This window comes from Corythoichthys intestinalis, chromosome 21, assembly GCF_030265065.1.
Source record: "Corythoichthys intestinalis isolate RoL2023-P3 chromosome 21, ASM3026506v1, whole genome shotgun sequence".
NCBI lineage: Eukaryota > Metazoa > Chordata > Actinopteri > Syngnathiformes > Syngnathidae > Corythoichthys > Corythoichthys intestinalis.
Window position 1 is genome coordinate 16,295,217 of NC_080415.1, and position 26,324 is coordinate 16,321,540.

At 36.9% G+C, this 26,324-nt stretch overlaps 2 protein-coding genes across 4 annotated transcripts; both read right to left on the reverse strand.

The window, feature by feature from the left end:
- Window positions 1–1,712: 1,712 nt before the first annotated feature.
- decr2 (2,4-dienoyl CoA reductase 2, peroxisomal) lies at window positions 1,713–8,987 on the reverse strand. Of its 3 annotated transcripts, none has more exons than XM_057825224.1 (10): window positions 8,930–8,987; window positions 8,173–8,274; window positions 8,000–8,068; window positions 7,781–7,832; window positions 7,572–7,707; window positions 6,278–6,402; window positions 6,054–6,147; window positions 3,702–3,806; window positions 3,333–3,585; window positions 1,713–3,081 (listed from the first exon to the last, which is right to left on the reverse strand). In XM_057825224.1, exons 2-9 carry the CDS (start codon window positions 8,271–8,273, stop codon window positions 3,365–3,367), a joined length of 903 nt encoding a protein of 300 aa, XP_057681207.1. In that variant the 5' UTR covers window position 8,274; window positions 8,930–8,987; the 3' UTR covers window positions 1,713–3,081; window positions 3,333–3,364. The 3 variants fall into 3 exon arrangements, with proteins under 3 accessions (XP_057681207.1, XP_057681206.1, XP_057681205.1); XM_057825223.1 differs by having other exon boundaries at window positions 3,397–3,585; window positions 8,799–8,959; XM_057825222.1 differs by having other exon boundaries at window positions 1,714–3,081; window positions 8,799–8,959.
- A 1,420-nt stretch (window positions 8,988–10,407) lies between these two features.
- On the reverse strand, window positions 10,408–19,758 carry LOC130909480 (retinol dehydrogenase 13-like). The gene is made up of 7 exons (XM_057826025.1): window positions 19,584–19,758; window positions 18,968–19,086; window positions 16,599–16,754; window positions 16,402–16,506; window positions 15,982–16,194; window positions 15,659–15,760; window positions 10,408–10,878 (listed from the first exon to the last, which is right to left on the reverse strand). The coding sequence occupies exons 1-7, from the start codon at window positions 19,646–19,648 to the stop codon at window positions 10,571–10,573; spliced, it is 1,068 nt and encodes a 355-aa protein (XP_057682008.1). The 5' UTR covers window positions 19,649–19,758; the 3' UTR covers window positions 10,408–10,570.
- Between the last annotated feature and the right edge of the window lie 6,566 nt (window positions 19,759–26,324).

The window sequence follows — 26,324 nt, forward strand, 5'->3', positions numbered from 1 at the left end:
TTAATTTACTCAGAAATAAAGAGGGAAATCTTGAGCCTGTTTGGTTGAGATACTGCAATGACCCCCCCACCTGTCACTATAAGCCACTGGCATTTATAGATGATCAAATAATATAGTCCTTCTCAAAAAATAGCATATTGTGATAAGGTTAATTATTTTCTGTAATGTACTGATAAACATTAGACTTTCATATATTTTAGATTCATTACACGCAATTGAAGTAGTTCAAGCCTTTTATTGTTTTAATATTGAGGATTTTGGCAAAAAAAAAAAATCAAGAAAAACCGAAAAATGCCATCTCAAAAAATTAGCATATTTCATCCGACCAATACAAAAAAAGTGTTTTTTAAGACAAAAAAAGTCAACCTTCACTTATTTATATCAGCTATGCACTCAATACTTGGTCAGGAATCCTTTTGCAGAAATGACAATGCAGCGTGGCATGGAGGCAATCTGCTGTGGCACTGCTGAGGTGTTATGGAGGCCAAGGATGCTTCGATAGCGGCCTTAAGCTCATCCACAATGGTGGGTCTGGTGTCTCCCAACTTCCTCTTCACAATATCCCACAGATTCTCTATGGGGTTCAGGTCAGGAGGGTTGGCAGGCCAACAGAGCACAGTAATGCCACGGTCATTAAACCATTTACCAGTGGTTTTGGCACTGTGAGCAGGTGCCAGGTCGTGCTGAAAAATGAAATCTTCATCTCCATAAAGCTTTTCAGCAGATGGAAGCATGAAGTGCTCATAAATCTCCTGATAGCTAGTTGCATTGACCCTGCCCTTGATAAAACACAGTAGACCAACAACACCAGCAGCTGACATGGCACCCCAGACCATCACTGACTGTGGGTACTGGACTTCACGCATTTTGGCATTTCCTTCTCCCCAGTCTTCCTCCAAACTCTGGCACCTTGATTTCCGAATGACATGCAAAATTTGCTTTCATCTGAAAAAAGTACGTTGGACCACTGAGCAACAGTCCAGTGCTGCTTCTCTGTACCCTAGGTCAGGCGCTTCTGCCGCTGTTTCAGATTCAAAAGTGGCTTGACCTGGGGAATGCGGCACCTGTAGCCTATTTCCAGCACACGCCTGTGCACAGTGGCTCTGGATGTTTCTACTCCAGAATCAGTCCACTGTTTCTGCAGGTCCCCCAAGATCAGGAATCAGCCCTTCTCCACAATCGTTCTCAGGCTGCAGTCACCTCTTCTGGTTGTGCCGTGTTTCCTGCCACACTTTTTCCTTCCCACAGACTTCCCACTGAGGTGCCTTGATACAGCACTCTGGGAACAGCCTATTCGCTCAGAAATGTATTTCTGTGTCTTTGCCCCTTGCTTGAGGGTGTCAATGATGGCCTTCTGGATAGCAGTCAGGTCGGCAGTCTTGCCCATGATTGCGGTTATGAGTAATGAACCAAGCTGGGAGTTTTTAAAAGCCTCAGGAATCTTTCGCAGGGGTTTTGAGTTAATTCGTTGATTCAGATGATTAGGTTAGTAGCTTCTTTAGAGTACCTTTTCATGATATGCTAATTTTTTGAGATAGGGATTTTTGGTTTTTCTTGACTTTTTTGCCAAAATCATCAATATTAAAACAATAAAAGGCTTGAACTACTTCAGTTGTGTGTAATGAATCTAAAATATATGAAAGTCTAATGTTTATCAGTACATTACAGAAAAAAATGAACTTTATCACAATGTGCTAATTTTTTGAGAAGGACTAGTAAGGCGGAAAACACAGACACGTCTGAAAAAGCAGTTTCTGCTCTTGCATCCCTCTTTAAAATTGACTGCTGTATTTTAAGCCAAAAGAACTGTTGTGTTTGATAGAACAATATGTTTATATGCTGCCATAGCAGTTTCATGGCGCATTAAGCTACCAAACTATTTTTAATTTGTCCATTTTACCCTGGAGACCCGTGTTTACAGACACCGCACAACCGCTATTGTTTCAACCCAGCCACAAAAACAAGGTAATTTACAATTCGAAACGTCTATGATTTTTAGCTTAGATTTAGTCTAAAAATAAAAACTTTATAAAATTATTCACTCGCATATTTCTAACTTTTAAACAAATTACGTGAAAATGAAAAACAATTGTGTAAATAGGTCACAGATATCTACCTCATAACTATCGCTTAATTGTTTTGTTGTTACTGTCCCATTTTCCCCGATATTTTAGATGATAATCGAACCAAACAAGGAAAAAGAAAAAAAAAAAAAAAACATTTTAAAGGGTAAATATTTGAAAAAGAAAATCTCGACCACTCCTTGATGTCTGAGATTTCTCCATTGCGACCCTTGTTGTATTACTGTGTTCCCCCCAAAAATCCCCCAAAAGTCTTGACACTCGGTGAGACATGCTACATTGAGTTTTTGGATCGAAAAAAGGTAAGTATGCGATAATATCTCGTTAAAATCATGGTGTCTTTAATTATGTCTCTCATGCTCTCACCTCGAGTTAGGTTTAGGGGTTAAAAAAAAAAAAAAAAAAAAAAAAAAATGAATGCCCTCATGTTTAAAAATGTCCTTCCCCCAGAAAATTGAGATTTTAAGCTTTTCAATGATGTATCACACATGCATCTAGGACAAACTTGAAATTTGGCCAAATTGGGGGTCTCAGAGGCGAACTTAGAGTCACCTCGGTGTTTTCCGCCCTATATATTTTTTAGATCAATTAAGAAATTCCATAGGGAACATTTGATGGATCTCTGAGATAAAGCTGATAAAACTGAATATTACTCCAATATGGCATTAAATTGCATTAATAAAGTTTTATTAATGGGTTGGACTAAAAATGAAATGTGATACCACAAGTGCTCATAATATGCACATTGACAAAACTGAAATTTGAAAATACAAAGTGCTCCTAGTTTATGAAAATCTTAGCAATATTTGCATCAGGAATGAGTGTCTGGAAAACTTTCATTTCCTGCCACATTGTATAACTGATAACAGTTACTATGTATCAACCTACAAATCTGTAGCCTGAAACAAATACTGTACTTGTTGCTGTAGTGTTACAGCAATGCAGCTATGTTATTGTTCTGGTGATTTTTACTTGTCTCTCTTTTCGGACGCCCAATAACCTGAAAAGATGAGAAAAAAAAAATACATGTAAAATGTAGATCTATTCATGCACACAATGTATTGTGACAGGGAGAACAATTGAATGTTCTTCTACTAAATGACAAAACGTATAAATAGCCTGTGCCTTGGTTCATTACAGGTTGGGAAGCACTATTGAATGTAAGGCTTTTGAAATATAAAGTGAGATAAAAAGAAAATATTTCTGCCTTCTATTCATGCTGTTAGAAAAGCTCCACCTCCTCCTACACACCTGGGTCAGGAGGAGGACAGGAGAGCCCCTGCTCAGAGTTTAGCGGATTTAGAGGAGGCTATACCCATCAGCCTGGAGACATCATTAGCGGAGGTCAGCCAAGATCCACCATCAGCCACCAGGATGGCTCCGGTTACATACGATGAGGCCCGGCTGGCTAAGAAAAGAGTGCAGTGGGCCATTTCGGTCTTGTTGCCTGCTCTCTGCAATGGGATAGACTGGAACAGACCCGCAGCCTCCCCTTTAGGTCCACCTTAGAGGATTCCCCCACCGAAAAAAAGAAAACCAAAAAAAAAAAAAACTTTTTTAAGGGTATACCACCAAGCTTTAGAAACTTCTTTAATATGCAGGATGATGCAGAATCTTTACCCAGTCTGCGGAATCCCTCGGTACCAGAAATAGGCCCAGGAGCCACGGCGTTTACTCTGACCCCACTGGGTCCCCACTCCACAGCCAGGTGCTTGGTCATGGCATCTAGATATTCGGACAAAGTCGAGTAGAAAAAAGGCTTTGAATCAAATTTTGCTGCTCCGTGTATTCGTTTAATTAGAGTGGCGTTGTAATAGTACGTTTTGAAAGTGTTTGCATTACTTTTATTGATGGCAACAGTGAATATGACATAACTCCTTTAACATGGCTGAATCCAGCTGCTCCCTGTTAAGACTGAAGGAATAGTATCTTTTCTCGTATTTACCGTTTGACTGTTTGTATTACTGTAACGTACCCAATATAAAAAATAGCATGTATATCATAGTTTAAGGAAAACAAGCAGACTATATTTGACATAGGGCATAAGCGATACATGACGCCTTCTGACCACGGAAGCCCAACGCGTGCATCATGCAGCTGACTGAGCAAGATTGACGCTGACTACCAGGTGATAGGCAAGACATCTACAAGCCCACGTCTGAAACACCAAATCCCACAATTAGCTCTTTATACCAGTCCAGGACAAATGGCGGTACGTCCTGTACTAATACCACAACACCTAATAACAAAAAGAACTCAGTTTGATAGCTCGGCGCCTCTCAGAGGGTGAGGCGTGCCGAGCTCCCACCTCAGTTGCCTCATTAACCATGACCCAGCAACGGTGACACACAAACTTGACCGCCCAAATCCTCACAGAAAAAGACCCAAACACACCCTTCTTCCTGCCCAAAGCCCGCCCCGCGAGAGCCTTCAAAAAGATTGAATGTTTAACTAATAGTTGTCATTTCTTCACGGAAATCTTTTGTTGACTTGTGATATGGCGACCCTGGAACCAGTCTGCCTCCTCGCCTGGGTCTCTGTAGCTGTTTTGCCTTGCCGTTTGATCGCGGTCTACCTGTATAAATTGTCAACTTGTGTTTCGAAGCCTTTTCCAGCTTTCAAAATGGAGTCAGTACAAGGGGTTAAGACTAAGGTGAGCGCGCGGTATTTGGCCTTTTGGCCGAGTTGTCCGAATTTCGCAGGCCCGTGTCGTTGGAGCTGCGCCAGCGTGGGTCCGGCGGTTCGGCTGGCGTGATTCCGGCAGTCTGGCTAAAAGGTCGGATTCCTTCAAGACTAACATAAGGTAAGTTTTTGTTTGCGCTAATATGTTTTTTTATGCATTCGCAATTTAGTTTATAGGTACAGTATATTTAGCCTTTTTTTTTTTTTTTTTTTTTTTTTTTATGTGGGAATATGTGTTTGAACAATTTGTCAAAAGCATTGTATAAAAACTAGGGCTATCAAACGATTAAAATTTTTAATCGAGTTAATCACAGCTTAAAAATTAATTAATCGTAATTAATCGCAATTCAAACCATCTATAAAATATGCCATATTTTTTTGTAAATTATTGTTGGAATGGAAAGATAAGACACAAGACGGATATATACATTCAACATACTGTACATAAGTATTGTATTTGTTTATTATAACAATAAATCAACAAGATGGCATTAACATTATAAACATTCTGTTAAAGCGATCTATGGATAGAAAGACTTGTAGTTCTTAAAAGATAAATGTTAGTACAAGCTATAGAAATTTTATGTTAAAACCCCTCTTAATGTTTTCATTTTAATAAAATCTGTAAAATTTTCAAACAAAAAATAAACTAGTAGCTCGCCATTGTTGATGTCAATAATTACACAATGCTCATGGTGCTGAAACCCATAAGATCAGTCACACCCAAGCGCCAGCAGAGGGCAACAAAAACACCAAAAACACAAGTAACAAATGGACATGACACTGTGCTGTCAATTTAATCTGTTTGAGCGGGGCATGTGGGTTAAATGCGTCAAATATTTTAATGTGATTAATCTAAAAAATTAATTACCGCCCGTTAAAGTGATAATTTTGACAGCCCTAATAAAAACGTTAGCATTTTATAGCATTTGAGCTAGCGGACTTTTGCCATACCAGTTGTTCTCTCGTTGTACTTAGAGCCTCATTTATTGATTTTTTTTATGCCCTTTGAGGCTAACCTCAGGCATTTTAATTCATTTTTCAAATGAAAGTGCAAGAAACACTCGGGAATTTTATTTTCTATTCGCATTTAATGCTCTTTGAAAGTCCAATCTTAGCAAGTTTTTCTTTTAAATCTCCTAAAATTTATTCTGCAATGCATTAAATGTTCCTAATCCGATTATTTGATTATTTGAACTAAGCAGCTGATAGCTTATACGACTACTAAAATAATCGATAGCTGCAGTCCTAATCTTCTGTGATAAATTGAAATATATAGAAAAATCTTACCATTTGCAGCCTTAGCAGATCCAGCATGCACCTGGAGGGCCTGTCCCTTGTAACCAAGTGTTGCTGAGATGTTGACGATGTTGCCTCCACGATCCTGAAAATCAAAATCCATTTAATTATGGTGTCCCGTAACTGCAGTTTGCATATATTAGGTAGTACACACTCGTATTTCTGTGTACCTGGTTATCACAGGGGATATGTGGATGCATAGATATTAACTGTACCTTGAACCACTTGTCATATACAACTTTGCTAGTGTTGAATGTTCCCATGGTGTCGATCTCCATTACTGTCTTGAAGGCGTTGAAAGAAAGAGCCGTGGCAGGACAGAGGAAATTTCCAGCAGCATCTGACAATAAATGCCACAATGGTTATTTTGTTTTACATCACTGACATTGCAGTGATGATGCGTATAAAGTGACACAATCTTGTGTTGAAGAGCTGAGAAACCTAAAAGTTGATGATTAAGCCAGTCTTTTACTTTTGATCTTTGTTCCAGGTCCATCTGCATGCTTTCACCAACATTTATCAGATCAAGAATCCTATAATATTTGTCGTATTAATCAGCTTATTTTTTCTTCTAGAAATGGTTAATATTATTATTTAGTTTATACTGTATGCATTTTGTATTCATTCGTAAAATTAAATAATTCATTAATAATTGAAAAATATTATTATACCCAGATCTTATATAAACTATTTTAATAATTTAAGAATTGTAAAAATGAAATATTTAATCAACTACATTTTCCAATTTAAAAGTTGCGTAAAAAATGTCATGCATTTTTTAAAAAATTCTTAAATGTATTTAATAAAATATGTGCTTAATACATAATAATGGCATTTATAAGGTTTTTTAACAAAAACGTTTTCTTATTAAAATAAACAATTTGGCAAATTTTACATACTTTTTAAATGACCCAATACTATTTTTTTTTTTTAAATTCAACATGACATTTTGTATGAGATAATTGCTTCATGTATTCATTCATTTACCAAGCCGCTTATCCTCACTAGGGTCACGGGGTGGCTGGAACCAATCCCAGCTGCTTCATGTATTGTAATGACCAATTATTTTAGCATTATTCAAATGAATTATGTAAAAATGGTTAATTCAAAATACCAAAAATAATTTAAAAAATAAATAAAAATAAAATAGATATATACAGTGGGGAGAACAAGTATTTGATACACTGCCATTGGCAGTGTATCAAATACTTGTTCTCCCCACTGTATATATGTACATTTAACATTTTCAACAACATATTAAATTTGGTTTGTTACTGTAAATACAAAGATTTGATTAAAAAAAAAAAAAAATTACAGTACATTATTTATGGTTTAAGTAATCATGAATAATACCATTAAATCTAAAAAAATTTTAAATTATTATTATTTACTATGTTTTTTTTTTTTAATTTTATTTTTTTTAAATAACATCATCTATAAGTGATCTGCCTTTCCATTATGGAAACCTGTTATTGCTTCAAATATCCCCACTTTGGTTATCATACTTACTGTTAACAAGAATGTCTATGCGGCCGAGTTCTTTAAGGGTCTCATCTACAGCCGCAGAAATACTCTCAGGTTTCCTCACGTCCAAGCACAACGGGAGGCAGCGACGTCCTGAAACAGCAGACAGCTTTTTCGCCGCCTGAAGGAGACATGAAACAACCATCAACCCATGCCGACATTTTGCCAAAAGATTAGCAGAAGACAATTAAAACCTCTGTGAGCTTGTCTTTGTTCCTGCTGGCAATCACCGTGTCACAGCCATGCCTGAACACAAAAAAGTAACTTATAATCATGCTGTTTTAAATTGCAAAGTTCCTATATTTCAGTGTTTCAACTCAAAGTCAAACTTCCTTATTATACTCATGTTTGCCAAATGATTATTCAGATAATGCTGCTTCCAGAGAGGTCAGGTTCATTATTATTTTACTCACCTCATGAATATTTCTGCTATTCGTAGTCCAATTCCTGATCCACCACCTGTGATAAATGCAACCTGATCTCTGAAAAATACATTAAAGTCACTTCCTGTTATCAACAACCAAAATGTCTTAAAAATATAGTTGCTTTAATTCAATATTCAATCCTGTGTTAGTCGAATACTTACTTGAGTAAGTCTGGGCTGTAGATGTGAGTGTAGGAAGTCAGGCAGTCATCTGAAGCAACATCTTCGGGTAACAGATCACATACTCGCTGTGGTTCTTCCATTCTTGTAAAGAAAGTTGAAAATGACTCAATACCACATGCCACAGCTGCACGTAAAGTGCACACAATATCATTACACGATGAACTCCAGCATGAACTATAGGGTGATCATAAAATCCCCGTTTTCTTACAAACTGCTTGCAATCAATATAAAATTGAGCCTACTTAATAAAATGCTGTTTTAAACTTCAAGAGCCATTGATAACATACTGCAAAATCTCAGATCCTATCGTCGTATTGTTTCATTGCAATTATAGACTCGATAAATACATCATAATTAAAGGACTAGAAAAAGAAATGACATTTTTTTCCAACAAAAACAGAAAACAACATTTCACTAAATTAAGCTCAGCTAATATCTTTTGCAAAAAAAATTTTAAAGGCCAACTAAACAGTCATTTTGTTCTGAACAAAGCGCATTAGTAACGCTTAACTTTAACACTTATCGCATGTAGATGCATACTTTGTGCTAGCATTGGTGCTGTGCTATGCAATGAAAGTCAATCAGAGCTACGGCTGTTTTCTTACCTGTCGAAGAAAAAAAGCGTAAAGCGCCCAAAAACAACCCTTTACCAACAATTTCACAACAAAAAGTCGAGAAAAGACTAAAAGAGAGCTTTTGCCCGTAGTCCTGATAAGTTGCAATAGTTGTTTTGTACCTTGGACGCTAGTTTTCTGACGGCTGTTTGCGGTGCATTATGGGAAACAGAGTTTTGTAGTAACGTGTCAAAATACTGCGGCCGTTTTTCGTATTTTATCAGAAAATTACTTATTTACTCTAATGTATAATTTTGTGAATGGGAAGTGGTGCGCTCTAATCAATATACTATTACAAATATTTTAACTTTAATCTGAACACTACCGTCTCTTGCATTTACTCTGGAAAAGTTAACTCTTAATTTGCTCATGCAGGAGTCTGTTTTTTCAGGGAGTGTAGTGGACAAAAATCATTAGGACAGGTTAGTAGTTTAAAACTTTTCTACTGTAAATTGGTGGGAATGTTTCAGAGAGGAGAGTATGAACTCTAGATGGCGCTACAGCTCAACACAACGCATACTTATAATGCAAACGCCCTTTGTCGACGGTGAGACAAGGATTTATTTTATTTCTAAATCAGTAGTGCTTACCCTTGCTAAAGGTACCGAACCCCACGAGTTTCACATGTGCATTCAGAGAACACATAAGAGATTAGATAACAAAGCAATTAAAAAAAAAAAAAAAAAAAATCTAAACCTGATATATCTAAACTAGAAAGCTAATGACTAAGTGAATTTTTCAGATTTTGTCACATTTTTAAAGTATGTTTTAAAAGTAGACCAAGATTTGAGTCCATGCTGACCGGTTTTGTTTCTGTTTGAATCTGTTGTGCTTCCTCATATCCAGTGCGAGTCAAGCTTCCACTGAGCAAACCAGTTTCTCATCTCATTAGGTAGAGGGCTAGCAGTTGAAATTCTTAAACTGAACTTAAAACTCTGTTCTAAATGGCTCTTGGAGGGGAAAAGTCTTTTCCAAGGGCCCCTTCACATTCATAACTTGTGCACCTCTAAATGCTGCAGGAATTAAAGTTGTCATTTTCAGTTTTTTTTTTTTTTCTTGAGAAAAAGAAGCTATCATGTCATGACAAATTAATTCTAGAGTAAAGAAATTTTGAAGTTTTAATTTTATTATTGTTAGTACAATTGCAAATTAAGATATGGATTGCTCTCGGACCCTGAGGGTTCTGGAAACCCTAGTTTGAGAATCGCTCAGTAGGCAAAGCAAACGACATTACTGTGTACTTCTGTGCAATTAAATGTTCCTTTCTGCCCCAGCATATCTTTAAACGAGCATACATAACACATTCAAATCTCTTCAAGGGATTTTGGATACAAAGACTCTGGCTACCCTGCGGATATTTTGCAAGCTCAGTAAACAATTGGATTCCCCCAACTTTGGCGTGTTTGTACATGATTCAACTCATTTGTTAGATTTTGTTTTAAAAGAAAAACATTACAGAACAAAAACTTCCTTCAGGACCAAGACCTTCTATTGCCTCCCATTAAAATGTTTATAACTGCTTGTATTTATTGCTTAAAAGATAAAACATCACAATCTATGATCTAAAACACTTCATATAATTAAAAAAAAATCAATAATAAAAAGCTTGTGGATGATTTTATTCCAGCATTTTAAAAACATCAACTTTTGGGTACAGTATGTGTCTTAAGTTAGGAACATGTTCACAGAACAAATACATTTGCAAGCCAATGCACGACTGTAGTTTTTTCTCATTGCCAGTTCAAGACAGTAGAACAGACATGCTACAACCCCACAGCTTGACCAACTGGTCCTGGGCTCTGTCCATGTGTCTGCTGTCTTTGTGTTGGCAAGTCGGCTTGGCCGGACTCACGAGGTTGTGCGTTGTCTTCCTTCAGACCCACCAGCCTGCTGCTCATCTCCCACAGCCTTCCAGCTGCCTCCTCATCCATGGCTTGGGGAGCTGGCTCCTTTTCTGTCAGTACATCATAGTAGCGTCCCGTCACCCCCTCCAGCTCTTCAGCCACTGCCAGGTAGATGCTGGGCTGGGCCCCCAGCTCTGGGTTCTTTACCAACAGGGAAAAAAATGGACCTGGGAAACACAGGAGAGGCCTGAATTTTGTAGTGTGTTCCAACGGTTTGATTAGGGTCACGTTGATTGGAACTGTAAATGGAGAGCATCTGGTAGCCGTGTACAGCATGGAAGCGGCAAAGTAACGTCTGATCTGTTCTGTATTTCTAATTGAGCGCTTTAAGTGTCAAAAATGGACACTTAAGACCTTTAACCCTTATAGGTTATGTGACTATTTTTGGCTGTAAAAATATATATATTAGCAGTTATCATTATTTTCTTCATCTTTCTATTAATTATTGTATTTTATTATGATTTTTTATAATTATGTGTAAATTTATAAAGTAATATAATGCTAATAAAAACTAAATCAATTTAATTAAAATGAACAAAAAGTGGTTGCGGAGCCAAGCAACACCCTGAAGTTGATGTTTTTTATGTAGTATATCACTGCATGCCATTGACAGCAATAAACTGGGAGGACTGGCTGTGAATGCTTATCCCAATGAGCTAAATGAGGAATGAGAATAATTTAAAATAATAACAACAATAATAGCCTTATTCCAAAGTAGAATAAATTGCAGTGTTAGCTCTACTTACGAACGTCTCTACAATTGTTTATTTTTCAGGTTACGACACATTTAAACGGGATAATATTGCCTCTTGTTGAGAAAAAAAATTCAGGTTACCAGAGGCAAAAATACAATACTGCAAAAGATCCATATGTACTTCGTGCTTTTAAATGTCGCGCCATGAGATCCTGCTGCCCTATTAGTCATAATATTTCCCATCATGCCTCTGTAATGGGATTTGACTCTCCTATTGGCCTTTTGTTGACGATGTTTCAATTTGGGTCCCGCAATATGATGACGTGCACAAGCGTGACGGTGTTATTGTTGCTATTGCGGGTCGACGTCTGGGCCAAATGAGCACAATGTTCCTCGTTTTTTTGTCTCCTGAAGACTTTTTTAAAGCCCAAAGACGGTTCATTACATTAGTGGCACATTAGAGCATAGGTTTCCTTGCGTTTTTGTGTCACGAAGAATGAAATAGGTGATAGGCACCATCGATCTCGTGAAAGAGGACATTGCCTCACTCGAAAGGTAAGATATATTTTTTTAGGGCTGTCAAATACTGAAAATTTTTAATCGAGTTAATCACAGCTTAAAAATTAATTAATTGTAATTAGGGCTGCAGCTATCGAATATTTTAGTAATCGAGTAATCGACTGAAAATTCTATCGATTAATCGGATAAAACATATATTTTTAGGTGAAGAGCAATTATAAATATACATGAGAAAACAAGACATTTCATCTAATATTGAACCATTTTCAGTCAATCAATGTCTTTATTTTCGATGTAGATTGTTGAAAACAGCCAACAATTGCATCTCAGATGCAAATAGAATAAAAAAAAATAAAAAAAAACGATCTCACTGCTTTCACTCAAATAAACCTTTAGATCTTATACATATATATATATTTCTACCTAAAAACGCCATTACGCTTGATAGCATACATCACTTAAAAGTTAGAATTTTTTTCCCCACGTGTTTCAATTGAGTTTCTATTTGTGTCAAGCTATTTTTAAGTTCTAGTTAAGTTTTAAGTTACTTTAAACTGTAAGTCCTGATAGGATTTTAAGTTTTTGCAGTGTTAAAAATAAATGTATGATACAGGCTGTATTGGAGGACATTAGGGACCAGTGCTACTTGGTGTTTTATCCAGCAATGACTACTGAGGAAAAATTGATTGTTAGCATTATTAAGTTTTTATTTTACACCCTCATCACTCCTCAGCGCTATGTTATTTTAAAGCCTCTGTATGTAAGACACGTTAGCCAGGCATCAACAGTGGTCATAATTAATAGAAACCTAGCCCTCCGCAGGGCTAACATTACGTGAGCGAGTAACAGTAACGTTAATCTTATTTATTAGCGCTTAGCGCTCTTTATTAGCGCTTAGCGCTCTACTGCTTTAAGATGGCGGCTGTTTACCAACGCCACTGACTCTGTCGTCTCGCATCTAGTTCAACATACATGTGATCTCTATGAGATGCATCAGACGCTACCTGCTACCACCGTAGCATCATGCGGGCTAGTTTTTAGCAACGTCGGCTTCGTTTGTAGCGGCTGTCGGCTGCAGTAAGTTTTTTAAAAAAAATGTATTGCTTCTTTCTCTACGCACGTGACATCAGCACGTTGTCCCGCATTAAAAGTAGTCCGAGCAGAACGTGATGCTTAGAGCTGTCAAAATTAAACGATTACTCGAGGTGAATAAAATTACTCGGATCAGTTTTTAAACTCGAGCTGCTCGAGTTTTCGTTTCAGCTCTAATCGTAATTAATCGCAATTCAAACCATCTCTAAAATATGCCATATATTTCTGTAAATTATTGTTGGAATCGAAAGATAAGCCACAAGATGGACATATACATTCAACATACTGTACATAAGTACTGTATTTGTTTATTATAACAATAAATCCACAAGATGGCATTAACATTATTAACATTCTCTCTGTTAAAGGGATCCACGGATAGAAAGACTTGGGAGTTCTTAAAAGATAACTGTGAGTACAAGTTATAGAAATTTTATATTAAATACCCCTCTTAATGTTTTCGTTTTAAAAACATTTGTAAAATTTTCGATCAAAAAATAAACTAATAGCTCGCCATTGTTGACGTCGCCGAGCGGGATGTCACATGGGCTTCCTGCCATTCTTCCACAGTGTCTTTAATTAAATAAGGTAGTGATTGAAATACACCACAAGGTGTCAATGGCGAGTTTTAAATTAATTAGAAATTTAGCCAAGGCAAAGTCTGAGTAAGTTGTATGTGTATTTTGCATAGCTATTTTGATGGGGAATGCCAGTTCTCTTTGCATTGAGGGCTTTTCTTTTTGTGAACATTATTTTTTTGAGAGATAGGAATATTATTTTTGTTGTGCTTTCACTAAATGATACTGTAGCAACTTAACTGTTCCGCCCAAAAGCATGATGGGAAGTTAAGCAACCGTGACTGTCAGTGGTGGCTGCAAATGGTATATGTTCAGCGTTGTGTGCATTAAAGCGTGTTAAGAAAAAGATGATCTCCTGTCATTCTTCCCCACATCACTCGCCATAATTGTCATGTTTGCCAAAGCTTATGCCAATAAAAGGCGTGGTCCAATGAACACCTGTGTCCACTTGCATTTCACTGCCTTTTAGCTCTCGATGTGCAAAAACGGCGTCATTGTAATCTGTTTGAGGCAATGCATGAGCGGGTCATTCCGTGCATGCGTTAAATCTAGGGCTCTCAAATTTATCGAGTTAACGGGCGGTAATTAATTTTGTTAATTAATCACGTTAATTTTTTTTACGCAATTAACGCATGCACGGAATGACCTGTTCATGCGTTGCCTCAAACAGTTTACAATGACGTTGTTTTAGGACATTGACAGCGAAAAGGCATTCGTTCATTGACGTTGGTTCATGCCTTTTAATGGCTTAAGCTTTGCCAGCTCATGGGAAAGAATGACAGGAGACGATCTTTTTCTTAACACGCTTAATTGAACACAATGCAGAACATACTGTAGACCATTTGCAGCCACTACTGACAGTCATGGTTGCCCAACTTTCCATCATGATTTCAGGTGGAACAGTTAAGTCACTACAATATCATTTAGTGAAAGCACAACAAAAATAATATTCCTATCTCTCACAGGAGACGATCTTTTTCTTAACACGCTTAGTTAATCACAACGCAGAACATACTGTATACCATTTGCAGCCACTGCTGACAGTCATGGTTGCCCAACTTCCCATCATGCATTTGGGCAGAACAGTTAAGTTGCTACAGGTACAGTATCATTTAGTGAAAGCACAACAAAAATAATATTCCTATCTCAAAAAAATGTTAACAAAAAGAAAAGCGCTCAATGCAAAGAGAACTGGCATTCATTCATTCATACTTCTTAAGTATCACTATCTTAGGTACTTAAAGACACTGTGGAAGAACGGCTGTGACGACCCCGCTCGGCGAGGTCAACAATTTATTATTAACATTTATCTTTTAAGAACTACAAGCCTTTCTATCCGTGGATCCCTTTTACAGAAAGAATGTTAACAAAGTTAATGCCATCTTGTGGATTTATTGTTATAATAAACATATACAGTACTAATGTACAGTATGTTGAATGTTTATGTCCGTCTTGTGTCTTATCTTTCCATTCCAACAATAATTTACAGAAAAATATGGCATATTTTAGAGATGGTTTGAATTGTGATTAATTACGATTAATTAATTTTTAAGCTGTGATTAACCCGATTAAAAATTTCAGTCGTTTGACAGCCCTTGTTTTAACGTGATTAATTTAAAAAATTAATTACCGCCCGTTAATGCGATAAATTTGACAGCACAATTTTTTTTCTTTGCATTTTGTTTTATTATCTATTTTATTACATAGATCAAAGGTTAGGTTAGTTATATGGAATGATTCAAATGTGTTTGACTGTTTTATTCAGGTTTAACCCCGATTACAAAATTTAATGTGGCGTGTCAGTAGTGCTCAGAACAGATTAGGGCATTTACATGTAAAACGGGTCTCTACTTAAGAAATTCTCGGGTTACTTCCAGAACCAATTAATGTCGTAAGTCGAGATACCACTGTACCTTTTATTTAACAAAGGCAACAAATATATGTTGTTTATTTGTATTATTTTCCAGTTACCACTCTCTGGTAAGATTTCTTTATGATGTCTAGATTGATAAAACTTTAAAAATGAAATATGTTTTTCATTTTCAATAATTCTACAGTACTCACTAAGCACAGTGGAGGAGATTTTAGATTGGTGGAGACCAGTGTGCCTTCCAAGTTCTGTGGAAACAACGCCGGGGTGCACAGCATTCACCGTGACTCCTGTGCCTTTTTCAAACAAGAACAAACAATGTTGATAAAATTAACTTTTCAGCTTCAAACCTCCGTATTCTTTCTTTGCGTAAAAATACTTTGACTCAAATTATTCTTCATTATTTCCACAAAATAACTTAAGAAGAGACAGCCTAATTTTAGCTCATCGCTCATATATCTAGATTCAAGATAACAATAAAAGCTGTAGTTCCTCCTACACATGCCACTCAACTCGCCTTGTAAACGCTTGGCCAGCTCCCTGGTGAACAGAACATTGGCAAGCTTGCTCTGACAGTACGCTTGCTTGGTATTAAACTTTTTCCTTTCCCAGTTCAGGTCCTCAAAGTCCATCTCCCCAACAATGTGGGCGAGCGAGGCTAAGTTAATCACTCTGCTGGGGGCGCATTCTTTTAACTTCTCCAGCAGAAGATTAGTCAATAAGAAGTGGCCTGGAGGCAGAAAGTAGGAAGTATTAGTCATTTCTCATAGAGAAATATTCAAATAGGTGTTGAATAAAATAATATACACCCTCACCGTGCCTAACTTGGACTACTACCAAGTCATTTCCATTCATTTTTCTATTATGCAATGCTTGTCCTTTAAAATTAAGCTCCATCCCATTTGATTTTGGTAAGAAAAACAAATTCTACATGTACCTAAGTGGTTAACTCCAAATTGCATGTCAAACCCATCCTCTGTTTTCCAAGCAGGACATCTCATGACCCCCGCATTGTTAATAAGCACATCCACACGCTGCTCCTCTGTAAAGCAATAATACAATTTTCAAAGAAGTGTTACTTCTTCCATATATTCAATAAACAAGAATGTGATAATCTTTTTTTAATGAACTCACTTTCTTTGATCCTTTCGGCGAATTCTCGTATGGATTTCATGGAGGCCAAGTCAAGGCGGCAGGCATAAACATGAGGATTCAGAGTGTTACCCCGGATTTCTTTGGCAGCCGCCTCGCACTTCTCCATGTCTCGACATCCCATAATGATCCTTCCCCCTTTGTGATGAAAAAAGGAATGCAATTTTAGATGCGGTTAACAAATGACAAATTGCCGTTTCCCAACTCATCTACTTGAGGATTATTTTGGGGATCAAACAAAAACAAAACTATCTCCTGAACAACACAGCCTCTTTATGTCTGACTTCAAATGTTTGTGTTCTTTCTGCAAGCGTGAAACCCAGATAGATACATTATTTATCCCCTTAATGAAATTCAGTCCTATTTCCAAAAGCTCAAATAGTAATCTCAAATGTTTAGAAAAGTATTAATACTGAAATGTCGTATCTGGATATATTTCATTGCAAAAGTATTGATACTTAGTTATTTGTTTTAGCACTAACACAGGCCACCAGAAATTTGTTGTCATGTTGCCCTAGGGGGCCACCGCACAGCATTTCCATTTTTCCACCTAATCACATCTTCTTTACACTCTCCTCCCCCATAGACTTCACTATCAGTTGACGAAACAGCTCCCACAGTGCGCCACGGCTTCCCGTAGGGGGCTGGGCCAGGCAGAGCATCCTGGAGTTTTCACTGCGATAAACTCAAACACACACTGCGTTCTAACGCCGGATTGAGGTGGAAACAGGACATAGGTTTTAGTGCATACAAGCAGGAGTGTCTCGTGTGTGATTTAGTCCAGGATCCAAGGTAATTATTATATAAAATAGCACCATTCACGCACTTTCAAACGTTGTGAAAAAATGAAATGAGCGGAACAAAATTTGCTTAACTTAAGCTTGAAATATTTATGTAAAACGAATGAAAACTGCCCGTTTTTATTTTATTTTTTGGGGGGGCTTTTACCAAAGAATATAGAATAAAGTATATATAGAAATTCCGGGATTTATGCATTTATTTACAAAATTTTTCAACCTTTCAATTTTCAGTTCTTTGTTTAGCGATTGCTGCCATGTTGGATTTTGTATCCATACACAATAGCGTACCTTTACATCCAAATTATCAGGTAATTTTCGGCCAACTGCCTGTTTTTTTTTGGGGGGGGGGGGGGGGGGGGGGGCAAAGAACTAGTAATTTAGACGTTTCCATGTCCATATAAATTTTTTCGGGCTTTCACGTTTTTTTATTTTATGTAACATTTAAATCTAAAAACAACGAGGGCCAGACAGCCGGCAAGACGTGCTGAGGCGATAGTGACATCAGAATTTAACCTAAATAAGTTGCAATTGTAGATAGAAAAATGCAAAATTTGCTTTTGTTGAGTAAAATTAAGATGCTTTCCTCAAGTATTAAGTTTCTGGTGTGAAAATTGAGTGATATATTAGCTGTTGTAAACTAATGTCAAAATTGCACTAAATAAAGATTTAAGTTGCTATTTTGGGCAAAAACTTATATGATATGTTAAATATTGCTTTTGATCCTGAAAATATAGGTGATTATCTCTGCATTTGTAGTAAAATCTGAGAATTTTAAAGTCATTTTAAAGTTTTGTTACACTTGTGTAAAAAAAGAAAATTGTGGATTTTATTAGGGAAAGACTTTGAATTTTTTGATACCGCTGCTCATGGAGACTCATATATGCCTAAGTGAGGTGCCTGTTTTACTTTAAGGACGCTAGCGGCTTTGGTTTTGAAAATATTTGAATTTTAAAGTTTTTGAAAATAGCAGCTCTACGGAGCGGTCCCGCGCCCCATTTCCTGCAAATGGTGTACTTGGGTATATATAATTAGCCAATGATGGCACGACTATGTTCATAGGCAACATAGGTGTGTAACAATGTATTTCTTCTTGTTGTTTGTTCATCTTCTCTTCTGTCTGCTTCTTTCCTTTCTGTCACCCCGAAACACCTTCGTGCTCGCTGCTTTCTCCTAATAAATAAAACATAATGAACATCCACAATGGAAGTGCGCCTTATACGCCTTTGCGCCTTATAGTGCGGAAAATACGGTATATCAAACTCCCATGTGATATATTAAAACTGTTCAGACCATAAGGACACTCAGATTCACATTCTCCGTGTCCAAGCAGCTAAACAAGACAGATGAAAAGACACATGACAACACAAAAATGGTTGTCATAGTGTAAATTTGACTACTCTTGATAGTAATGGTAATGAATGATATATTTGTATTTTCTTTGTTAATTCATTGGCTGCTATTGACGGCGCTAAAAGTCCAATCCATTTGAAGTGGGCGGGTTGGCAGCAAATGAATGAACAAACGTTCATGGACATTATAACATTTCCACACCTCTCAGAGCCAGTTCTCGTGCAGTCTCTTTGCCGATGCCTGTGTTGGCTCCCGTTATAATCACAGTCTTCCCATTTAGCTTGGCCTTGCTAGGACAGCGACCGCCGGTCACGTGGTTCCTGCAAAAAGGAATGAAATTAAAATTTCATGTTGACACATTTGTTACAACAAACATAACAGTATGTAGCAGGATTCTGTTAGTGTGGACGAGGAGTTAGTAGATTTCTGAGGTTATATCTCAGCTCCTGCCTTCCTGTGTGAGGTTGTTCTACTTTAAGGCTGCCTTTCATTTTTCAAAAAGATGAATATTAATTTCTTAACGACTGTAAATTGTCTATCCTTCCATCTGAGCTATCTGCAATTGATGCAACTTGAATAGAGTGTATCCCATCTCACTGTATAGTCAACAGAGAAAGTATGCAACCCAGGAGAAGAACTTTTTTTTAATTAGATATAATTAACATATTTAAAAGAAACAGACAGAATAAATGACGGTTATATAAATAAACATACAGCCCGTATTTGATGAAAATATTCACATGACAGACGACTAGACTGATATAATTCAGGCTACAATGCAGTAAAAAGTATGTAGCGCTCATTTAGAACTACTCACTTGAGTAAGACTGCACATCCAATAACAGTTCCAAAGACAGAAACTGGCAAGACATATTTGCTCATTTTAAATTAATTTACGCTAAACAAAACGTTTATACTTTTTTCCTAAACTGAAACTCTCTCCAGGAGAACCTGCAGCATATTAGCAGACACAGCACAAGGTTATGGGCACTTTCTTATGACGTCATTTTACAGAATGGTATTGTGGGAAACGTAGTTGAATTCCGTGAAGGCCGTTTTATTGCCATTAAAATACAAGATTATTATCATTTGATAATTGTAATCACTATCTTCAGTATCACTATTAATTTTATTACATATACCGCAGTCCATATCACCACTTTTATTATTCTCACTATTATTATCATCATTAATTTAGTATTTATTCAACACCACCACAACCACAGACTTTAATTTTTTTTTTTTGTATGTGAAAAGTGATTTTTTTTAAAAAAAAAACTATAATTATAATATTATTATAATTTTACGCAAAACTGAATTAATTATGTACATATTTGAGTGGTATAAGCACATGAAAAACAATAATAATCAGCAATGTAGTTTTAATACAAAAAAAAAAAAAAACCTAGAATAAAATGTCCATCTGTCATGCTAAATTTAAGACTGTATAATTCAACTTAAGGTCCTGAGCATATTGTGTGTGTGTGTGTGTCTGTGTGTGTGCGGTGGTGGTGGTGGGGTGTTTTCTTTTTTAAATACTTTTTTAAAAACGTGCAAACATTAACTCTGAGGTAAACTTTTTTTTGTTTGTTTTTTAATAATTTAAGGGCGTTCAAAGTCCCTTCAACAATAACCAGTTTCGCAAAAGATCACTCCAAATATAATGGAACTGCAAAGGAAATTGACAGAAAACAAAAATATAATACAAATAGTGAAAATAAAGTACACAGAGAAGAACAATAAAACAAACGATCATCATTTTGAACATGCTTTTTACTCGCGCTTCACTCAAACTTCTTATCTCCCACACACTTACCATATGTTGTTTTTCCGTTTTCCTCATCGCAAACGACAGTATCTCCTCGTCCAAGGAGATGAGCGGGATTGTCATTGTTCTGTCAGCTCACTGGTCAGAAAGCAGTAGAGTTTTTGAGAGTTGAGAGATGTTTCCCTACATATATTCTTGAAAAGCACCATACCAGTAGTCGTTCAACAAATAAAACACAATTTTCGATTTCATGGTAATTCGGAACAAAGTGCGTCCGTTGTAAGCTTAATACGGGGCGTTTACTTTTGTTTCTGGACGATTACGTTTTTTTAAGGGACGGTTGGCAACCGTAGCCACGCGCCCTCATTATAACAAAGTGGTTGAGCGTGAGCCTTTTCTTAGCTGACTTTCACAGAGAGGCCATAAATAGATAAACAGGAGATTAGCGGCATGTACAAAAACCATGTTCAAATGTAAATAGTTTTGAAATAACTTGAAATGCACGTTTTTAGAATTTTGCAGAAACCAGATTTGCACCCAAAATTTCAAATCTAAAGGCATTATTGTACACGCCACTGCGCTTTTATTGTTGTCTGGGTGGTATTAGTTAAAGTTGTAGAAGAAACTTAAAGGGGCTAGTTGAACTTTAGTTTCTGCTGGTCCACTGATGTTTATAGAGCAGCAATTTCAGGAGAAAAGATTGGGAGGAAGAAAGAAACAAGGCCAGGTGGAATTTGAGGTGACATAAAAAGTGGAAAACTAGGACGCGAGTCTGGTGTGTGGCAATGAGGAGATGAAAGACAAAGTGGCTGCAACAAAGCAGCCTGTTACTCTTACATCTCTTAATACCGTCCGAAGGTGTCTTATCCCCCTTGGTGTGCTTGACCCTCACTTCTCCCAGCTGTCAGCATGAATACTTGACCTTCACTTTGATTAATAGCAGCACTGCTGTGTTAGCACTGATGAAAAGGAGGGTGAAAAAAAGTCCTGCACTATCTACTCCATTGCGGTAGACGCATCTTTTCTTTTCCTCTTCTCGACTGGACCTAAAGTGCCTTAAAGCATATGGTATTTGAGTATTCTGACTCACAGTACAAAAAGCATATCTAGATGCATTTTAAGGTATACAAAAGAACAGGAGCAGAAACGTATAATAGATTTGAATTTTCTAACTTACTATTTTTATCATTTTTTTTAACCTGTCCTGTTCAGCTGCTTGAACACGGAGTCTGAGCGTCCTTATGGTCTGAACAGTTTTAATGTATCACATGGGAGTTTGATATACCATATTTTCTGCACTATAAGGCACACCTTCAATGAATGACTTATTCTAAAACTGTTTTCATATATAGGGCACACCGCATTATAAGGCGCAGTATTAGTAGTTGTTGGGGTTGCATTATGCATCCACTAGATGAAGCTGTACTAAAGGGAATGTCATGCCATGATTGACCAATACTGGTCCATATATAAGGCATCTAAGTAAATGTTATGCTCCGCGAATGCGGGATACAAGATTGGACCCAAGAGCAAACAACAACTGAGGAGATGTGTACAAGGGTTTATTAATACAAACAAAACACATGATCGCGGAAAAGGGGGAATAACAAAATGGGTCCGTGACAAGAGGTCAGTGAGGATCAATAACAATAAACTAAGCAGTGGGCAGAGCGCCAATTAGATAACAGAAATAAACCCACTCAATACCCATACAAGGTAGAGGAATCACAAAATACAAAACAGCCTACGAACAAGGTAGCAAATCGAATGGCGATCAGCAAGTTAATATCTCGGCACCATTGTCTTAGATCGCCAGCATTATATATATGGCGGAGAACACTCAGGTGACTTGAAGTTCCGCTCTGAGACGCTCAATTTGGCCAAATTTCAAAACTGTCCGATATGCATGTGTGATACATAATTGGAAAGCTTAAAATCTCAAAGACGCCACGATTTTAGATATTATTAAGATATTATCGCATACTTACCTTGTTTCGATCCAAAAACTGCGTGTAGCATGTATCATCGAGTGTCAAGACACAGATGTGAATGGCCACAGCCGGATTTTTGGGGGATTTTATGGGTGAAAAATAGTAATATAACAAGGGTCACGATGCAGAAATCGCAGACATCAAGGAGTGGTCGAGATTTTCTTTTTCATACATTTACCCTTTTAAACGTTTTTCAATTTTTCTTTGTTTGGATCGATTATTTATCATCTAACATATTGGAGAAAATGCGACAGTAACAAAAAAATAAATAAAAAATAATTAAGCGATAGTTATGAGGTAGATATCTGCGACTTTTTTGCAGACACCATTTTATTCATTGTGACGTAATTTTTTTCAAAAAGTTTAAAATATGCGAATGAATAATTTTTTTAAGTCTTTTTTTTTTTTTTTAAACGAAATATTAGACATCAATTAATGATTCTAAGCTAAAAATGACAGACATTTTGAATAATAAATATAATTATTTCCCTTATTTTTATGGCTGGGTTGAAACAAAAGCGGTAGTGCGACATCTGTAAACGGGGGTTTCCAGGGTAAGACGGACAAATATAAAATAGTTCGGGGGCTTAATGCACCATGAATCTGCTATGGCAGCACTTGGCCCAATTTGTTCTATCAGACGCAACAGTCATAGGTGGAGTTTCGGAGGGGGGTGGGGGTGGGGTGGGGGAGGAGGCATAGCCCCCTCTGAGGCTAAAATGTGTCATTGCATGTAATTGACTTTCCTATATCCGATTTTAAAATCTGAGTTTTCCGGTAAAATATTGTCTATAAAAGTTGCAAAGCAATACAACAAAAATGAATGAAAAGAAACATTTTTTTTTTTTTATAATGGGTCAGAATTATTTTTTGAACAGATCATGTGACTAACACCTTAGATTTTGCTTTGCCTAGCCAAAACCACCTGAGGACCGAAGAGGCAAGATGCATATACGTAATTTTTTTGTCAAACCTAAGCTTTCAAAAGAGATAACAACTACTGAGCAAGAACCAAGAATTGAAAATGTGGACCATAAAATGCACCACTAAAATGGTGAGTTTCAAAATGCTAATTGTACAACAGAGCCACCACCGGTGTTCTGCCGAATTTCGCAACTTTATAATATTTTGCTCCCAAAGCTGTTGTGGCGGTGAATAAGCCCTCTTTTACATTCAGTTGCACTCTCAGTATTATCCACAGGTGCTAAATAAACAAGTAACATCGTAAACATATACATGTTCAGCACATATATGGTGTAAATTAATGCTTAACGACACAGCGAAGACGTAAACAGTGAGAGAATGGAAAGTAGTTGTTGTGTGCCCTACCATGGCAGGATGTGTCTGAGGAGAACTTTTGTACACGTCCGTCCATGATCAGAACCAAGCAAATATTCTTTTATTTAAAGAAAGTTTGTAATGTTTACTTTGTAACTGCTCTATTCGCGGCTATTTTTAAAACACAGAGTTGCAATTTCTGATGGGGTGCAAAATTTGACAGAACACCGACAGGCATACCATATTCAATGGATGACGATCTTGGCGAAAGGTACAGCTGCCCTAAGCAGCCAGATATAGAATTTCCCAAAAATGATGGGAAGCAAAAAAAAACCTTCATTTTCAACTTATTATTAGGGCTGTCAAACGATTAAAATGTTTAATCGAGTTAATCACAGCTTAAAAATTAATTAATCGTAATTAATCGCAATTCAAACCATCTATAAAATATGCCTTACTTTTCTGTAAATTATTGTTGGAATGGAAAGATAGGACACAAGACGGATATATACATTCAACATACTGTACATAAGTACTGTATTTGTTTATTATAACAATAAATCAACAAGATGGCATTAACATTAACATTCTGTTCAAGGGATCCATGGATAGGAAGGCTTGTAGTTCTTAAAATGTAAATGTTAGTACAAGTTATAGAATTTTATATTAAAATCCCTCTTAATGTTTTCGTTTTAATAAAATTTGTAAAATTTTCAATCAAAAAATAAACTAATAGCTCGCCATTGCTGATGTCAATAATTACACAAAGCTCAAGGTGCTGAAATCCATAAAATCAGTCGCACCCAAGCGCCAGCAGAGGGCGACAAAACACCAAAAAACACAAGTAACAAGTTGACATGACACTTTGCTGTCATTTTAATCTGATTGAGCGGGGCATGTGCGTTATTTGCGTCAAATATTTTAACGTGATTAGTTTAAAAAATTAATTACCGTCTGTTAACGCGATAATTTTGACAGCCATAATTATTATTATAAATATTCTTGTAAATTAATTTTATTGCTGACACTGCATTTCAGGGTCATTAACATGTTGTGCCCCCCCCCTGCCCCAAAAGTCAAACTCCGCCTATGACAACAGTTCTTTTGGCTTAGAATACAGCAGTTTATTTCAAAAGAGGGGTGCAAGAGCAGAAACTGCTTTTTCTGTCTTGTCTGTGTTTTCCGCCATATACTAATGTTGGTTAGCTGGAATTAGCTGCAGGTGTGATGTCGGGAACGCCCCCACAGCCGGCTATGTAACAAAACAAAATCTAACCAGCAGCAACATGCGTTTTTCCACCAAAACAGACAACTAAAATGGGTTTTGTGATTTTCGACTAGCAGATCGGAACCCAAAAGTGAGCTGGAGTGCTATTTTGAATAGGTTAGCAACAGGTACTTTCACAAAACAGCCATAGGTTTAGCGCTAACACATGACATTTTGATGTTCCAAATGCAACACTTTAAGTGGCAGAATAAGTCTTGTTTTATATCTATTCCCTTGAAGTCTTTTTTTTTTTTATATCAATGACCTTAATACTATGTGAGTGCAGGGTTATGATAGACTACCGACACGACCCGTTGGCTGAATAAAGGTTCACATCAATCCATCTACTGATGATGGTAATAGTTCTCTCAGGTCATTCCTGTCATGTCCTAGCTGCCTCATCACCTTAACTTAGCAAACAGTGCTGGCAGGAGTGCTGTTATTCATCATGTACAGTTAACAGGACATGCCAGTGCTGTGAATTAATTGCCTAATAAGGACAGTTGGCAAAGTCACTGCGTGAAGTGCTCAAGCTGTTGAATTATGCAAGAGTGGAGCAGCTTGTTCCTTTCGAGTGCTCAGATCACTCAAACTACAATAGCAGGAGTAGTAGTGCTGTAATTGTTGACTTGTCGGTTGCAGACATGCAGTAAAAAAAAAAAAAAGACGTAAATCATGAAAGGTCAGTAACTAGACATTTCCCACCTCTTAACACCACTACTTTTATGTCACAACCACAGAACCCATTGATTACGTGGAAAAACAGAAGGTACAGTACTCTTCAGCATCTAAAAATAATTATCCGTTTAAGATGTACAAAAAAACGATCGAAACACACAATTGTGGATCCTCTGCAGCAGGTCAATATATAGCTAATAACATGGCATAATAATGATAACATATGGATTAACGTCTTTGAAATACCTAAAATGAAGACAGTATTTATTGGGAACAGCACTATATACGACTTAAATTACATTTGGAGTTGAAATATCCATTTATTACATTCGAAATGCATTGATAACATAAAATAAATACTGTAACTAAAAAATAAAGGCGCTATATGCAGTTTATAACTTTTTTACTTGAAAAACAAACAAAACAACAAACGTTATTGTTTAGTAGAAAGTCTTAAGTAGGTTAGAAAAGTTGAGACTAGGCTCGTTGAAACAACGCTGCTGCCTCGGGGACACGCGCTGAGGTTTTTAGAAAATAATCTTTTAACGTCCACGGGACGCCAGTTAAGGTCAAGTG

Coding starts and splice junctions, on each gene's coding strand:
- decr2 (XM_057825224.1), bottom strand. CDS start 8,273: ATGGAAGAACCACAGCGAGTATGTGATCTGTTACCCGAAGATGTTGCT. Junction 7,708..7,780: donor ACAAAGACAAGCTCACAGAG/GTTTTAATTGTC, acceptor TGTCTCCTTCAG/GCGGCGAAAAAGCTGTCTGC. Junction 6,403..7,571: donor CATAGACATTCTTGTTAACA/GTAAGTATGATA, acceptor ATTTATTGTCAG/ATGCTGCTGGAAATTTCCTC.
- LOC130909480 (XM_057826025.1), bottom strand. CDS start 19,648: ATGAGCAAATATGTCTTGCCAGTTTCTGTCTTTGGAACTGTTATTGGA. Junction 16,507..16,598: donor CGCCGAAAGGATCAAAGAAA/GTGAGTTCATTA, acceptor ATTGCTTTACAG/AGGAGCAGCGTGTGGATGTG. Junction 16,195..16,401: donor ATTTGGAGTTAACCACTTAG/GTACATGTAGAA, acceptor TTCTGCCTCCAG/GCCACTTCTTATTGACTAAT.